General features: G+C 39.3%; 1 protein-coding gene across 7 annotated transcripts in view; it reads left to right on the top strand.

Annotated features, from left to right (window-relative positions):
- Positions 1–19,102, top strand: part of Ctnna3 (catenin alpha 3) — a 1,585,684-nt gene that overhangs the window by 852,097 nt on the left and 714,485 nt on the right. For all 7 annotated transcript variants that reach the window (NM_001426985.1, XM_039099277.2, XM_008772944.4 and 4 more), the window contains one exon: positions 7,314–7,466. In NM_001426985.1, coding sequence (NP_001413914.1) covers positions 7,314–7,466 — 153 coding nt within the window. The remainder of the gene's footprint in view (positions 1–7,313; positions 7,467–19,102) is intronic.

Genomic DNA, 19,102 nt, shown 5'->3' with positions numbered 1-19,102 from the left:
GATTAGGATACAGAATAAAAAAGGATTCATGGATAGGGCGGCTGTGAAATTTAAATTCTGTGCAATATGCTTTCTTAGCTTGAATTTAACTTGGTAGAGTTAAAGGAGTAGACCAGAGCAGCCTCTTTGTGGCACAGGTGAGAATGTCATACTGTGTGGTTAGGCACTAATCAATCAGGGTCATGGAGTCAGGACTTAGACGAGGACCAGAAGCATGGACCCTCAGAATTCCTCTGGGATCTCTCCTCCCTCGTTTTTGGTACACAGTTTCCTATAGGCCCATACTTCCCAGCTGGCCTCATACTTCTGACCTTCCAATGGTCAAAGGTTACAGGTATACACTACCACACTTGTTTTGAGGTGTGAGGTATGAAGCCAGAGCTTTCTGCATGCTCAACAAACACTTTACCAGCTCAGCTACACTGCCCAGCCCCTTCTGCTCTTCTTTCAGTTTGGAAGAGCTATTTCTATATCAACTATAGTATTTCGTGCCTCTATCTTTCCATATGAAGGGATTTTAATCCAGCAACATGGATACTCTGGCTAGAATACAGAAATGCCCTTAGCATAAACCTTTAATCCCAAACAATGAGGGTAAAGTTAATTTGTAGAAGGAAATGTCCATGTTTGTAAGTGATGTCTAATTGTGTGGCAGACAAAGAGATGGATCGGGGAAAGATTTGAGAGAAGGGATATGCCCAACTCTTACTGAGAACAGAGAGAAAAGAAAGGGAGGCTACTTAAGAGAGAACAGACACACACACACACACACACACACACACACACAGAGAGAGAGAGAGAGAGAGAGAGAGAGAGAGAGAGAGAGAGAGAGAGAGAGAGAAATTAGACACAGGTGAAGATAGAATGAGCCAGAAGATTAGAACATATTGCCAAAGATTACGGTATGGTGCCAATCAGAGCAATTCAGTCAGAAGCTGAAAGAAACCAGTATGAATCAGTCATCCTGGAGAGGAGTGTTAACCTACACCAGTTGAGTTGATCTGCCAGCCAGAGTTCAGAATGAGCTTCAGAAGGTGTGCTTCTTCAGCAGTAAGTCTTAGAGGCTGAAAATATTCTAGGCTTAGGCAAAATTGTACAGAGTCTAGAAACTTCCAAGACTAGGCCTAAAATAGTCTCTTCTGCATTATACAAGTTTAACACAGCCACAAAATTCACTTTAAATGGAGGGACCAGTTAGGACCATTCAGAGAAATGGCACACGTGTAAAAACATGAAATGAAGAACCATCTTTGGAGACACTCGATCTTCAAGACTATTATTGTTACTTGCTGTGATTGTCATTATCCAAATACTCTTCCCACATAACCAAAATGACTTGATTTTTCCTCTGTGGAGTCTATTCTTTGGGTATACAGTTTGAGTATGTAGCTGAGGTTTTAGAATGTATCTTTGTTCATTGAATGCTTTCCTGCCATACTTGTAGTTCGGTATTGATCCCTAACTCATAAACTGGACATGGTGTTCCATACCTGTCAAATCAGCACTCAGGATACAGAGGCAGGATGATCAAAAAACACAAGGTTACCCACTGCTACAAATGGGTTTAAAAAGAGTCTGGATTACATGACACCGTGTTTCAGAAAGAAAGAAAAATTGAAACTGTAAAATGAGTAATCTCTTCATCTTTTTTATGCTTTCAACGTTTAAGAGTTTTTATTCTAAGTGCCTTACATATGCTCTTTTCCCCACAAAAGCAAAGCCCTGCTCTTAGACTGTCTTTGAAATATTTAATGATTGTCTCTTGTTCTAGAGCTGACTTTATTTTTAGTAAACTGTCCCAAGAACTTCTCTTTTTGTTCATCCATCCTTATCTATTTCATCACCATTACCTTTTCATCAGTAATAGAAATGCCATTGCTTTAGGTCAGAGAATGATTGAGCCTATAAGATGTTCCATACATTTCTAAGGAATGTCTAAGTGTAGAGTGGCCATTGCAGAGCATGAAGTTGGAATGTTTTTGCATGTGACTTAGTCATTTTTTTTTGTTTCACCTTCTCTTGCTTACCCATTTTATTAAGAGCAGAGTAAAACTTCTTGTCCTGGTGCCTTACATCTTCTGTGACTTGATCACACATTTTTATTCTTAATGTCCTTTACCTCTTCAGTTCCTCCTCATCAGAGACACGCTCACCCACCTCTGATAAAAGGATAGATCCTAATGCTCTCAGCAAATGGGCACCTCCTGTTTCCATACACAATCACAAGATCACCACCATGTTCATAGCATATGTTCATCATGTTTATATGAGCATATGGGATGCTCATATAGAGTAGGTTCAGCTCTACCCCTTCTGTACTTCCTGTCATTCTTTGAATCTTAAGTCACCCGAGTTCAATAATAGTATGGGTGCTACTTCTCCCAGCCAACCTTAGCTGCTTTCTCTGCAGGCATTCTTATTAATTCTGAGAGCACTTAAGTACACGTATACTTCTTTTACCATAACCTTTTCTCCTCTGCCATCTTTTGTCGAGGACTTTCTTCTCAATGAATTGCAAACTTTTCCAATGATAATTATCATCAGCTTTTCCCTTACTGAATATTTCCAGAACTCTTCAACAGGTGTATTGTTTGTCCTTGATTTTCATCCTCGAAGTAAGAAGTAATGCTACAGTGCTAAACAAGCCTGCAAGCAAATCAATTTGCTTAACTTCACTTAGTGGATTCAAGGTTCCATCCCAGGTGCGATATAGATAAAGCTAGAGTGTGTGAGCACCACAGCAGGGGGAACAAGGAAAATGGACTGTGTCCCCTTCAAAATCCCCAGAACCAAGCGCACCAACCTACCTGTTGTCCATTATTCCTACATTAATTATTTTACACATTTTTCAAAATGTCATTTTCTTTATCCTTTTACGTGATCTCCCACTATTTACTTGAGAATTACTTATCTGTTGGAGCTCCCAATAAATGAAGAACGTTTTAAAACACTTCCAATTTTTACTTCATTAAAGATCACGACATCCAAATACATCCTACTTCTACTGTCTCATGAAGAATGAGACACATTTGCTTTCATTGGAGGCGGGTTAAAAGTCTCACTTGTTAATAAGACAAAGCATTACAGTTCATAGATGCAGAAGTAATGATGTATTCTATCAAAGAAAATAGAATGCTGACAGCAGTGAGTAAAAGAAGCACAACCACTCGATTGATTATTGAATTGTTTGTTTGCCTGGGTTGTAACGTCTTTGATTCCCACACAAGAGCACAAAGACAACCCCTGGAAAGCCATTCTCAGCCCTTTATCAGTCATCATCAACATATTAAATTCTTATGAGTCTACATCCCACAAATTTGGCACAGTGACCAGATGCTGAATTGTTACTTGATTTAGTTCTTATTGATCAGTCAAACTTTGAAAAGCATATTTTGCTCACTTACTTAAAATGAAAAATGGCACCTGTATGTACAAGAAGAATCTCTCTGATTCTGGAAGGAGGAATATTTTCTACAATACTTATTTCCTTCTCATGTATCTTCCCCTTACAAGATATTCCTTCTGTTGCCTCATTTGATAACTATCGTAGGCTTTCTTACAGCTTCCACATGGGGCTTTCAATTTTGTATTTCAATTGTAGAGAAGTATATTATTTTATTCAAGATACCAAGCCACTTATATCAGCGGGAAATAGAAAAATTGAAGCCTCAAAACCTTTTACTAAGCTACAATGAGAAAAGATAGAAAGCCCCTCAGTTTGGCTTTGCTCCAGCGTTATTCACATTTGACCACAGGCAAGTATTCATTGAAAATTCATACCCCACAACTCCTATTGGCTTCCCATTAACTTCAAATTTTAACACTACAACATCCATGTCAAAATTGGCATGTTAGCATCTTCTTTAGGATTTCTTTTTATGTATCATCCAAGTGAAAGAAACAAAATAAGCCCCTGGACAGGAAAACAGAGTGAAATAACTGTGCTAAGGGGTATTTAATTAATACATATATAGGCAAGGTATAAAGAGAATACCTCATAGGAATATGTGAAGACAAATGACGAAAATTGCCTAACAGATCAACCCCAGTCTTTCTACATTTGTCCTGGTCCACTTGGCTTATTTTTATCCCATTCTAACTCCTTTTTATGGTCAACAAAATGTAGGGCACCACAGAGTTACATCCAGTGATTTGCAAAGCAGAAATGGCAAGAGAGAGAGAGATCTGCAAAGAAGAGTGTATGAAGACGTGAAACCTGTCAGTGGGGATCAACCTGGCATTTAACAACAGAGGAAGGTGTCTGTTTTAGATTGGATCTCATTCATGAGAGCAGAACCTTAATGCAGTCCTTTAGTGTGGGAACTTTATTTTAAGGTGTTTCCAAATATAAACTTTTTTTTTTGTAAATGCCAAGCAAGGAAGAAAATAGGAGCATATCCTATTGAGGCTGCAGCTATAGGAAGTAGTGAGCCTGAGGACTTCTCTGAGTCAAAATTTCTTCTCAAGACTGTCTGGCCAATGGTGGGGGCCAGACCTAATAGCTCTTGCTATTACTAATGGTCATTCCTGGGGATGTGGGCATTCTAGAACTTGCAGGCTGCAGTCTTACTTTTGTGAGAGTCTCGCAGAGACGTAGAAACAGGTCTTGAGGCAGAATAACTAGAAGATTCATAGGATCTCTTCAGAGGACCTAGAACCGAGACCCATAGCAAGAGGCAAAATTGAAGACTAATCCAGAGGATGTGTAGTGCAATTCTGTGTCACCTTTCACCATGGTGCTGAGCATTGGAATAAAAGGTTTACAATCAGCAGATGAGGAAGAGACTTCTCAGAAAACTGTGGGATGCTTAACTCTGCTGTTTATTTGCCTGGGTTAAATGCTTTCTGGGGGGAAATAAGGCCTTCCCTTAAAAGCTCTATTCCACGAGTCACGGATTTCTGACAAATTCCTCTTGTGAGATAAAGAAAAGCCTATTCTTAGTACATGTTTCAAGGTAGCTAGCACTAAATCTTACTTTTTCATCTCTCAGTCAAATTAGCAGATCTCGCAATTCACACTCGGTGTCTCTACCTTCTTGTTTCCCAGTTACTTTTGAAGAAATAGTGGTAAAATTTCTAAATCAAACTTCCTATGAAACCTGTGCTCGTCATGTTCACCAGCCACCTCCTTAGAGATCGGACTACAGACTGTTGCTGTTGTCTACGTCAGTTCTCTTCAGAGTTTTATATCTATTTATTTATCTATCCATCTATCTATATATCATAGACATATGATGTCATGTGAGTGTGTACTTGTGTACTACACATATGTATTATACCTACATATGCATACACATGTACATATGCATATACTTCAGGCACCTGGGTTTTTGTAGTCATAATGTTTAATGCTCCACACTCCTCTGCTAGATTATATGGGTTCACTGGTCTCGGAATACCTACCTCTTCAAATGCTGTTCAGAATCCACTGTGACAGTGCTGACACCGGTTTGGTATTATTGTTTTGGTTTTTTTTTTTTTTTTTGGTTCTTTTTTCTCGGAGCTGGGGACCCAACCCAGGGCCTTGAGCTTCCTAGGTAAGTGCTCTACCACTGAGCTAAATCCCCAGCCCCGGTATTATTGTTTTTGTAATTGGTACTCTGTATTTTTAGCTATTCTCTCAACCTCTTAAAGTCCTCCTCTTCTGCTGGCCTGTCCTCATCTTGGTACTTCCTAATGCACTCTTGAAGGTCTCCTCCCCATGCATCTATCATCGAGGTTACATTTATACCATTTGAATGAGCTAACTCCCATATTCTGACCCTCATAGAACTATAGTGCAGAGTTATCTGTCGCACCCAAGTTACAAGTTCTACAAAAGAATGGGGCATGGGGCTGTCACTAAACTTTCTTCCCTTCTCTGGAACCCTTTATATATCTCCCCTACGTTTCTGAAATGTACACACTATGTGCTTCTGAACTGCAATCCTATCCTGTGCCCTTGACTTCTCTGATCTACTCCTCATGAACTGCAAACACACTACTCATTCATTGATGGCCATCATCTTGCCTTGTGACCTCTTACCTACGCCCTGTCAAGTGCTCAGTAAATATTAATTTGCTGCTGTTAGTGATTTACCCTACTTCTAATGAGCAGCAAACTTCATCGAGGATCTTCCTGAAGTCTAAGATGTTGTCAGGTGATGGAAAAAAAATCTCATAACACTTCTCAGCCAGTCCTGCCAATAAGAGCAAAGGGATTTTCTTATAAGAAGCTGATAGCCTTGATGGGTTTATCATCCTATAATTATTATAGGAAGACAACCCTTCTTTCTATTTTTCAAAGTGCTGAGAATGGAATCTATGGTCTCACAAATGGAAGGCTCTGCCACTGAGCTATATTCCAGCAGTTCTCAAACTATTTAAAACTAGCTGTCAACTGGCTTTAGAAATATATTCCTCACAGAGGCAAATTACAATTTTTCTATCTGATCTTAATGTTTTTTAATTGAGAAAGGATATTAAACTAAATGGTCACATTGATCCAAAACCCTTAGGGCTCACTCATAATCATTGATTTTGTTTATTAAAAGATATCAGATATAATCCCTGTCATCTCAGTGTTATAAGTACAAAAAAATTAATTTTGAATGCTTTTTTAAATTTCAGAAAATTTCTGCTGAGTACATCAATTATATGATGTCATTTATAAACTTCCATATAATTTAATTTAAAAGAACTAATTGTGGTAGGATGTTATAGTCGTTTAATAATTTAAGGTATGAGGGCAAGAACAATTAATGCAAATGAAGGGAATTGGACATCAAGTTCATTTATTCTTCTTCTTGCTCTATTAATCTGTTATCATCTGGTGCAATTCATGATCTCACTGGATTTAATTCCCACAATTTAAGTCTACAATTTAGCTAATCAAAATGTATGATCAATTCTTCCAATAAGTAAAAAGCATTTTATAAATTAATAATTATTAAAATATGATATGTGCATGTACACATGCTGAGCTTTCTTACCATGTAATTTTTTTAAGAGAAAATACTGAATTACTACTTACAATTTTAATTTTATTTAAATATAATATAATATAATATAATATAATATAATATAATATAATATAATAAAAATTGTTGTCTTATGGGAGCCAGGGAATCATTGCTGCCTTGCCTTTTTTAATCCTGAGTATTTTGTTTAGTTTGCTTATAAAGGATGCTCACATTCTGTACCGTGTATTACAATCATTATGTATTGCTTAAGAAATGTGTAAAATATGGGTTTTAGAAGCAATGAGATCATAAGACTCGAAAAGAACCTGAAATTTTTCTTGGAAATAAGAGGATCTTTTTTTCCCTTCTCAGCTCCGCAAAGCTATTATAGATCACATATCAGATTCTTTCTTGGACACAACAGTTCCACTCCTGGTCCTCATTGAAGCTGCTAAGAATGGCCAAGTGAAGGAAATCAAAGATTATGCCTCCATATTTCATGAGCACACGGGCAGGCTCATGGAGGTAAGTGTGCCGTAACTGCAGCTGCTTCCCATCCAGGAAAGCAAGGTTCCTCTCTCCATTTACAGCTGAATTCTTGTATACAAAACAATTGCCAACATATTACAAACGCTTCAGAGTTGAGCCTAGGTGATACAGACATTTATGAGTGAAATGGTGTAAGCCACCCTTCAGTGGCTTAAAAAGAAGCAGTTTATTTACAAAGATGTGTGAAATTGTGCTCACTATTGTTTTGACTTTAAATACCCATTTTAGTGGCACTATACAAAAGAACAAGCTAAATTCATAGTTCCGTCCTGGTAAATATTTTCTTACCATTCTAGTTTTAATGTATGAAATACTCCATGCCGTGCGTTTTATTTGCTGAGTTTCATGGGTCTTTTCACCCTGCTTTCTTGAACATACTGCGTTCTGCAAAATAAAGAAGACAGAAGATTGGGCAGGTTTTGAGAGAGTTCCATGGAAAACTAAACAGGGAGAGTAGACTAGGGGGAGATGACAAAGATGATAATCATAATGACCTCCGTTTAGCAGCTCCAGGTGTGACCACAACCCCACAATTTCAGGAGCAGGATGGCAGATCGGTAAGAGAATTATGAAGGGCTCTAGATAAGAGATTCTCAAGAGTCAACGAGTAGAACCTGTTGAATCATGAGTATCAAAACTCAGCTCAGTGAAGCAGAGGGCGTGAATGGAAATTTTTCTTCAGGCAAAGTTACTCACGAGGCCAGAAACAAGTTGAGGACTATGAAGTGGGTTGTGGGTGAGGCCCTGTATGGAAGAACTTCTTCAGGCAAGGATGCACACCACAACCAGTGATTAGGAGCGGGATGTGTGTTTCTACCAGAGCTGATTCTTGGCTGCCACTCAGAATTGGTCCATACCAGTGTATTATTGTTTTTAACACTCAATCTTACTGTGTTGCCCTGGCTAGTCTAGAATGTATTATGTAGACCAGGCTGCTCCTATACTCACAAAGATCTACCTACCTCTGCCTTCCAAGTGCTGAGATTGGCGGTGGATGTAACACGTACAGTCATTTCTGTCAGTGATTGTAGCTAGTGTCTGTTAGGATCCTCTGAGCCAATTCCATGCTGGCAATTAAACATTTGATGGCCACGTCTTCCTTCATGGACACAAGCTCTGCAGTGAAGTGTGGTTATTGCCTAAACTGCTCGTAAATGTGAGAGAAATAATCATAACTCAAATTAGAATCATAGTAGCACAGGGTGTTTTTTTTAACACCTTTAATGTAAATACATGGAACAAATTTCAACGTAGCTAGCATTTTTACTGTAAACTCTCCTACTTGACTCTAGTCTTCAGAGATAGAAAAAAGAAAAATAAATACACGAACACTTACTTTATGGCTAAGGCCATGTCTTTTCCGAAACTGCCCCACCTCTGGCTTAGAAGTTGCCTATGTATTTTCCAAGAAATCTGTAAGACAGCCCAAGTGTTATTATTCTGATGAGCATTTGATGAAAATAAAGCCATATACCCTAATTAGTGTCAGGGCTGACGTCGGGTCTATAACTTTCAGTAAAGAGATTCAGTGATCTATTGTTGATCTAGGTTGGCTATTGTTCATACGCACCTTCCTCCAGTATTTATTGGTGGGGCAGGGTTTACAAAGAGCTGCCTAATTAAGCCAACTCTCTGACAGCTGCAAAACATGTCTTTATAAGGGCTTCTATGTGGAAATCAGACCAAATAATGGGGGGGGGGACTAGTTTTGTGATACACTTTGAAAGTAAATTTTGATGTCTGTTGATAATGTATTTTCATTCCAATTTTCTGGTTTAGTCTTTCTATGAAAATTGTGGCTTTGTGCTGCTTCCCAAAAAATGACACCTTAGACAAACTGTAAAGAGGCAGGAGGTAGGGCCGGAGACAAGGCTTACTCATCAGCCCTGAGACTTCTTTCCAGAGACCTCTACTCAAGGGAAGCCTAGATTCTCGACTTTGATGTCTAAAAGAATTTTGGGACCAGTTATTATGGGCATAGTTGGAATTTATTAGGAAGTGCTTCTAAAATAGATTTATTTTTGGAAGTTAATAGAGAGTTGTTTAAAAATAACAATCATTTCCATGTGGGCGTTGGTGCCTCAAAAGAGAATTCCTTTTAAATGTCTTTACAGTAGTCATGTGTATTACTTTGTAGTCATATCTCAAAGAGTGACTAAGGGACTCAGAGAAGTCATTGAGTGGTTCCTGAGGGGCCTTCCTTAGGATTACAGATTTTAAGGTCACAAAAGTTGTACAAGAGAGTTCAGAAATGACTTGCCTGTAAAGGGAGCTTATAGTCCTGTTTGTGAGATTCCTGGTAAGATCTCAGTTTGTAAGGGAGTATGGCCATATTCAAAAGGCTTTCACAATTGGGGAGAAAGCGTGGTTTAGTAGATATTTTCATATTCTTACTCGAAGTATCTTCATATAAAAGGAAGTTTGTCTCTGTTGGCAGCCTCCAACTAATTGTACTGGAATTCTTGACTGTCAGCTGGGGAGAGACTTCATCAGGGCTCTGAATGATGATTCTTTTCCTTTCCACATTCTTTAGCCCCTACTTTTCCAGGTACCCCCCAAACAGCACTATTGAACTTTCTGTGGACAATTCCTTTTAGAGGTTTTAAGATTTTTGAATAATCTCACAACTTAAAAGTTATTTTTACTTTACTTTAATCTAGAGCTTCTTCAAATACTTTAAAAAATACTCCCGTTCATTCCATATTGCTAATGTACTGCCTTTAAGGATGTCCATAAATATTCCCTTAATATTTTAACCAAGTGATAGATCGCTATCATGCAGATAGAGCTTTACAAAATTTATTTTAAAATGTTCAAGGATTTTGAGAATTCCCCATTCCATGTGAACATTAAAGAAGAGAAGCTTTTGGAGTTATGAGCCATTGGGAGACTGAGAATGGATTTTATTTAAATCTGAATATCCCCTTAACGCAGAATAAAGTGATTATGAAGGGCTGTGGCAGTTCCTACACTTCCCTCAGACCCCAACCTAAATGGGTACATTGTGGTCTAAGTCACTTTCAATTTCAGTGAGTTTTTCCATGCACAATAACTCCTAAACTTATTAGCTTAAAGCAACTATTCATTATGATCACTCCCTCACCTTCTCTGGCTCAGAGGCCAACAGCTCTTTTCTAGGATTCCTTAGGAATCTGTCTTTCTCATATGTTAGCTGGGATAGAGGCAACCAAATATGTGTCCCACTTGGACACAAAAGAGGGCTGTGCCCATGCCCATGTGTGTTAGCGATCAATGGAGAGGTTTGCCTTGTTGAAAAGAGATAAAACATAGCCTCTCCATGTGCCTTGGGCTTCTTGCAAAGTAGGTTGTAGGTTCTAAGAGGGTCACCACGATATCATCACAGGTCACATGGCCCGTGGAGGGGGTCTTTCTAGAGATTTCTACTCAGCCGAAGTTGAGAACTTGATTTATACCACAGAAAAGAATTTATGGTGACTTGGTAGGAAGATAAAGTGGAGTTTATTAAGAAGAAAAGACAAGACAGTGGTATACCACATGCCGGAGAGGCAAATTCTGGCTTCTTAGGAGAGAGTTCTGTGTATCTTAATGAAAATCTAGTAGATGATTTTGTGTGTGTGTGAATTTTCAAGTGCCATTTTTGACCCATGTCTAAGTTTAAAAGAATAAATTAAAATATATGAGTATTTTAATTTTTATGACAGTTGTGTGTGTGTGTGTGTGTGTGTGTGTGCTGATGCATAAGTGGTGGTGGACGGGTTATCTCTGTAGACATGCTCCTGCTGTGGCGTGCGTGTGCAGATCAGAAACAAATTACCAAGACTCACTTCTTCTACCATGTGTGCCCTGGAGATAGAACTGAACTCTAAAGGTTTAGCAGCAAGCAGCGTCAGTCTTGAGCCATCTCACCAGACCAGGCATATTTGTGTTGTTTCGTCTCACTTTGCTGAGGCAATGTCTTACATGTAGCTCTCACTGTCCTGGAACCCCCTTTGTCGACCAGGCTGGCTTTGAATTCATGGAGATGCCTCTGCCTCTGCCTCATGACTGCTGGTGTTAAAGTCATGTACAACAAAGTCCAGCTTGACTGAGTTTCATCTACTGGGTTTTCCTTTAGTAAATGAAATTATAAAGTGGTTCATGACGTGTGTTGACAGATTTACATATGAGAAATGGTGCTCAGCAGAGGTAGATGAGGTATATACCAAGTTGTCTACTTGTTCAAGGATTACAGTACTTCTGTCTCCCATCCTGTCAGAGGAGTGCTGAGATTAGGCTGGCTTTATGGGGTACTGGGCCTCCGAACTTAGGTCCTCATAGTTGCATTTAAGAGTTCTATCCATTGAGCTCTCTCCACAGTCAACACGTACATATTTGTCATAAATATTGGCTCATAATTTGGTCCTTGAGATTTTTCTCAGAAAGGGAAGTACAGACATTTGAGTTGACTAACTATTCAGCTATGTTGAAGTCCTTGACTTTCAGCCATGAGAGACCTCAACCAATTTGAAGGACTGGTGGTCTCTTTTCCTCTCTCATGATCCCTTAACTTCCCCTGTCTTTCCTATCCTGCTTTAGTCAGGGCAAACAAAAAACAAGAAACAAAAGCTGTCATTCTCTTAATGCTCAGGCCCGGAAATTAGTGTTCACTTTATTGTAGTCTTTTGGTCAAAGCAGAGGCAGAGCAAGCCCTGTGGGAGACAGGGTGGCTCTGGGCTCAGTAGAAGGAATAGCCAAACACACATGGCTGCCTTTCATCTACTGCATGCCACCAAGGGCAACTTCCTCTGCTCTACCTTTTATAATATTTTATTTTAGGAATATTGTTTATTAATTCTTTGGTAATCCTATACATATAGATATATCTCGATTATATGCAACCCCCCCTTACCTGCCCCGAACACCTCTTAACATGTCTCCTTCCTACCTTAATTAATCACCTCCAAACCCCCTGCCTTTTGGGATATTGTCTGGTCTTGCTGTCTGGTCTCGATCCTGTATATGACTTGTCACACGACCACAGCTACAATGAGTTTGTGAGAGCAAAAGCCTTGTCACGTCGGGGGAGACAGCATTTCATGGTGCCCCTCCCCCATCCTCAGGCTCACACCATCTTTCCAGCTCTTTTTCCCCACCGAGCCTTCTGGAAAACCACTGTCCATTTTCCCAACCTGTGTTCAGACTCCTCCCTTTTTTGTTATTATATAATTTATAATTAAAAATTTAATTGTAAAAAGTGATACATCCTTGGTCTCTTCCATTTGCTTTATCTCTAGATGGAGTTTAGAAAAGATAATGTATAAGTTCCTCCTATTGATTTATTATTTTTCAATTGATTAGTAGGTTCCTAAGAAAGACAAAAGCAAAAGTTTTTGTTGTCTCTTTAATATAACTATGCATTTTACTTCTCCAAATCACTTCCACTTTTATCTCCCAGGCAAACCTTTGATTTGGAAAAGGCCACCTAATGAAAGCAAAAGAGAAAACTTATTAATTTAACATATGAATGGAGACGCAAGGACATCAAGAGAGTCCTGAGAAATAGGAGAGGTTAAATACATTGGTTTGATTGAGTTTTCCTTGTATACATTAGCTCACCAGTGTCTTCTCATCTCTCTCCCAGCACCCGACACTGACATGCACACATACCCATCTTATTCCCAAGCTGGGTCATTTGACATAGCAGGACAGGGAGCCTTAAGTTCTAAATGACTTGGAGAAAAAGCTATTTTCCACGTATCTAGGGTTTCAGACTTCAACTATATTTGTCAGAGAAATCTAAAATCAGTGGACTCGTTCAAATCCGACCTAAATGGGGGAAACAAGGTCATTTTTAAAGAATTCCTATCAGATTGTCTAAGAAAAAACTTTGTATTGTTAAAGGAACTTTGTAAATAATGGCTAAACTGTAACCTTAAAAAAAAGAAGAAAGAAAGAAAGAAAAGGAAGAAAGAGAAGAAAAGAGAAAAGGAACAGAAGACAAAACATCCAAGGGCGCATTCAGGTACTCATTTGAATAAAGAAACAGATGTTATTGGTTCCCACCACTAAACCAGAATTATCTGCAAAGGGAAATCTAGTTTTCTCCAGTGGAGTCTCACAGAGAATGTTAACCACAGAGCCTAGGCCCGGTGCTCAGGAGTAGTCGGCCAATACAGAATAAACATAATGGTGTTTTTCTACACTTTCTGTCTCATTTGCTTAGTTATATGTCAAGTCATCTCTTCGACGGGTCACGTGAGTATATTTTTTTAAAAAAAATCCTTTACTGAAGTATCAGTGAATGCCTATGTCATTCATTATCAAGAGCAGACACAAACCATCTGTAGAGGAATTGTGTTCAGAAGGCATGTGAGAGAAGTAATATCGAAAAGCACTTGACTATCTCAAAAAAAAATTTCCCTGCCTGTCTTTCATCTGGCGATTTAATGGCTCTCAAAAGACTGTCATTACAGTGAATAAATGCATTGTTCGTTATGATAGCTATTATGTAATTTGTTTTCATTTCTCTTCTGTTCATTTCTTTTGTTTTGAGACAAGGACTTATTGTTTAGCCCTGGCTGGCCTAAGCGATGCTGTCTAACCGGGGCCAGCCTTATACTTGCTGTGATCCTTTGGCCTCTGCCCCACCCTTGCTGGTCTTATTATGTGTACCCCGCCCCACCCAACTAACATCTTAGCCATATTATAATTTGTTCTTGGCAAGGTTGTTCTTTCTGAGCCTTACCCCTGATGCTAATTAAAATGGTGATGGCCTGAACATTGTCCCTTGTCTTTCACCATATTAGTTACCAGTAAACATGTTTCTGTTAACAATATAGGACAGAGAATTTTCTGTGAATCTATATAGTTCCTTTCTGGAAAATGCCATATCCCTCAGTACTTTGACTCATCAAAAATTCATGTATCTCGATGTACCCTATTTTAGTATGTTTCACGGGAGCCTTTCATCAAAAGGGAAAAAGTGGGTGGACATTTAATTATAATACTTCCCTACTACCTACATGGCTGATTGTTCCCACTCGCAAAAATGGCGAGCCCGATTTAGCAGAGCCACGGTGCCAAGAGAGCAGGATTGAGAGGGGCTCCTGCTGCTTGCAAGAAGTGCTGATTGCTGTCAGCTCTCCTCATGCCTTTGCTTCCTGACAGAATGCTGTGCAAGTTTCACACTTCACTTTAATTGATCATCTGTTATCAAATAAGGATCTGTTCGATTATAAATAAACACAGCTTTTAGAGGCCCATCTTATTCTTCCTCCTCCTCTCTCTGGTAAAGACCCAAAATAAAAAAAAAAGATAAAAAATAAACCCAATGCTTATGCTCGTACACAAACCAACAACTGTTCTAAGAGGATGTCTTGGAAACTCTCCTGTTTGGGTGGGTAAAGGATGTGGTAGCTGAGTCAGAAATGCACTCGATGAGAAGGAGCACAGCGCTTAGTAGGTTGGGCTGCACAGCACTTAGTAGGTTGGGCTGCCGCTTCTTGGCCTAGGAACCTTCTCATGGCCAAACATGTTTACAAGTCTGATCTGGTTGTGCTGAGTGTTTTCCTCATTTGAAAAGGCTTTTTTCCTTCTATTTTTGACTTGTTCTCTTTCCACTGGTGGTGCAAAGTCTCCTAGAGTAGAAAACCAGATACTTCTCAGAATAACGTTGAGATGGAACATTTGTGTTTGGACTTTGGAGGAGGGAGAAAACACCATGGAATGAGAAGAGTTTAGGGATTCAGCAAGACATAACAGCAGTCAGCTTGAATTCTGAATAGTGGGCAACAGTGTGCTCTGGAAAATCACAATCCCACATGAGGGAATAACAGTATGAATACAGCCATCTTCGGATTCCTAGGTTTCAGAATGCAGTAGAAGTCAAAGATAGAAGTGTCTGCAGGAGCACAGAGTGAAGCCAAAGCAGATGACGGACAACCCTGAACACTTGGTTGCCAGGGCGAAGAGGCTTGACCTCATCTTGCGAACATTGGATTGTGAGATAGCCATGGTACAAAGAACAGCTTCTCAGTAGGAAAGATACACAAACGAACCCTGTTCTCTTTGGAGATGGAGTGTTTTCTATCTGGATGTAACATTTCTAACTGTTAATGGCTGATCCTAACCTCACAAGCATAAATTTGCATACAAAACTCTACATTTAAAACCTAACTCATTATGATAACTCAAAAGAGAATGAATAACACTCATTTTAATAAGGAAGTTGGAACAGAAAAGCAAGTAGCCCAGGATTTAATGGCTCTAGATACATGCTGGCCAACAGAAATAGAAAGCAATTATGCTCTTAAAATTTTAGTAGTTACACTTACACAGTGTGGAAATAAAAAGAGACAGATTAAACTAGTTTCCATATATTTCACTAAATGCAATATGCCCAAAATATTATCATGTCAGCTATTAATTGTATAAAAGTCATTAATTAAATATTTTATCATTTTTATGCTCATATAAACCTGAGATGTATTTTAAACTTGTAACTCTTATTTGAGAATAGCCATGTTTTAACTGCTCAGTGGCTACATATTTGACAGTGATTTTGTAGAGTGTGTGTGTGTGTGTGTGTGTGTATGTGTGTATGTATACATATATGTGCATATATATGTATATATGTATGGATATTTATATGTATACATGTGTGTAAGTATGTATATATGTATTGTGTATTATATATGTGTTTACATGTGTATGTATGTATATGTGTTGGGCTTGTGTGTGTATGTGTATGTATATGTGTGTACATACATGTGTATATGTATGTATATATATGTGCATATGTATGTATATATGCATATATGTATGTATATGTATGTGTATATGTGTGTATGTATGTGTGTGTGCTTATATGTATATGTGTATATGTATGTGTGAGCTTATGTGTGTATGTATGTGTATGTGTGTTTATGTGCATGTGTATGTGTGTATGTGTGCATGTAGGCCAGGGGTGGCTGTTGGTTGTCCTTATTTACTTTTCTGCGTCCGTGATAAAATAACTTGAATGAGACAACTCGAGGAAGGGAGAGTTACTTTTGCCTTACAGTTCCAGGAAGAGAGTTCATAATGGCAAAACCCAAGACAGCAGGCAGCAAGAGCAAGAAGCAAAAGAGATCACATTTTAAACAGGAAGCACAAACAGTGGAACAGACTGGAAGCAGGAGTGAGGATTAGAGACTCCCAAAGCTCACCTCAAGTCACATGCTTTCTTCAGCAAGGCTGCGTTTCACAACCTTCCTACACAGCTCTACCAACCCCACCAGGGACCGAGTGCTCGAATATCTGAGCCAGTGGGTATCACTTGTCATTTAACTGTCTCCCTCTCTGCCCTCAAGTACTGGGGTTACAGAAGCTTCCTGCCCATTGTTTTTTTGCATGGGTTCAAAGTTCAGAAGACAGGCACTCATACCTGTGCAGGAGGAACATGGCTGATTCATCTCCACAGCTTTGAGTAGCATGTGAACAAGTCGAAGGAAGTGTTCAGTTGCTTCCTCCCTTCCTTCCTTCCTTCCTTCCTCCCTCCCTTTCTTCCTTCCTCCCTCCCTTTCTTCCTTCCTCCTTTCCTTCCTTCCTTTCTTCCTTCCTTCCTTCCTTCCTTCCTGTCTTCCTTCATTCACTCACTCATTCATTCATTCATTTACTCATCCCAACTTCAAGGCCCATTTGTCATCATACAATCTTCTGAACACCAAAGATTATATGTAAAGTCTCACTCGTGTTTCTTGCACCCAATCCTTAAGAAAAACAGCATTCAGTATGTGCTAAAACTAACAATAAGTAAAAATCAGATGCCCTTTGGTCTTATAGAGAAATCTTAAGACACGGTGGTGGGGAGCACAGTAAAATATGAGCTCTGTAGGCTGCGGTTTGTGTCCTCGCTACATGTCCTCTGCAAAGTGACTGTGAATCCCTGTCTTATTAAGGAGACACTCTACCCTCAAATGAAGGTATTAGTAAGACCCAGTTGAATGATGCCTTAAAGTCCCAGGTGCCATACCCACTGGATGCTGTTGATCTTCCAATATCAGCTTCATTCCCTCCTCCTAATTACTTTTTCCTACAATCTTCCATGTAAAAAAGTAAACTGCACCTACCACTAACAAGTCTTCTACTCCTAAATGCAGGTAAAAGCAGAAACCATGCCCAGAAACACAAACCAGTTAAATATCAGTGTGCATAAATGCTGATCAAATGGCTTGTCCAGAGTATTGACACACAACTAATTGGTATGTGAGACTCTGAGACTGAAACCTTTCCAGTTTTACCTTATATAATGACACCTGGCCAGGAGTTAACCACTAAGCCTGCTCATGCCAATAAAAAATTGTAGGCCTAGAACCCAGATTTTCTTTTAATTACCAGCATGATCCATGCAAGTTGGATTCGATTGATTCCTTTAAACCAAATCACCATGAATTCACTGGAAAATCACAATGTTCAAAGTCCTTAGTCATCAGGGAAATGCAAATCAAAACTACTCTGAGATTCCACTTTACACTGATCAGAATGGCTAAGATCAAAAACTCAAGTGACAGTACATGATGGCGAGGATTTAGAGCAAGAAGGAACACTCCTCCATTGCTGGTGGGAGTGCAAATTTGTACAACCATTTTGGAAATCAATTTGGCAGTTTCTCAGAAAACAGAATATTTCTACCTCAAGACCAAGATATACCACTCCTGGGCATATACCCAAAGATGCTACACCACCCCCCCCAAAGATCCTTGCTCAATATGTTCATAGCAGCTTTATTCATAATAGCCAGAAACTGGAAACAACCTAGATGTCCCTCAGCTGAAGAATGGATAAAGAAAATGAAATGTGTCTATACAATGGAATACTATTCAGCTATTAAAAAACAAAGATACCATGAATTTTGCAGACAAATGTATGGAACTAGAAAATATCATCCTGAGTGAGGGAACCCAATCCCAAAAGGACATGCATGGTATGTTCTCACTTATAAGTAGATATTAGTCATAAAATACCGGATACCCAAGCTACACTTGACAGACCCACAAAAGCTAAACAAAAAGGAAAGCACAAGTGAGGAAGCTTGAATCTCACTTAAAAGGGGAAATAAAATAGTCATAAGAGGCAGATGAAGGGAAGGAACTGGGTGGGAGAGGGAAATGAGGGGTTCAGGATCAGATGTGGGGAGGGACAGGAGGGATGGCCAGATGGCCACAAAAATGAATTGGAATCTGCAACTGACAGGGGTGGGGAGATGGGGATCATTTCCAAGAACAGACAGACACCTGGGATAAGGGAGGTGCCCAAGAATCAATGGGGGTGTCCTTAGCTGTGACTCATTGAATTGGGGAACCTGAAGAGGCCACCTCCTGTTGCCTGGCAGGAAACCCATTGGTATGATAGGGAAACCAACCCACACACAGAACATTCAACCCAAAATTTATTCTGTCCACAAGAAATGCAGGCATGGGATATAGATCCGAGATTGTACAGTCAACCAATGACTATCCCAATTTGAGAAAGAGCCATCCCATGGGCAAGCACCAATCCTTGACACGATTATAATACTCTGTTATGCTTGCAGACAGAAGCCTAGCAAAGCTGTTCGCTGAGAATTTCCACCTAGCATCTGACTTAGACAGATGCAGAGACCCACAGCCAAA

The sequence above is a fragment of the Rattus norvegicus genome, chromosome 20 (genome assembly GCF_036323735.1).
Source record: "Rattus norvegicus strain BN/NHsdMcwi chromosome 20, GRCr8, whole genome shotgun sequence".
NCBI lineage: Eukaryota > Metazoa > Chordata > Mammalia > Rodentia > Muridae > Rattus > Rattus norvegicus.
This window is presented reverse-complemented; position numbering and strand designations above follow the sequence as displayed.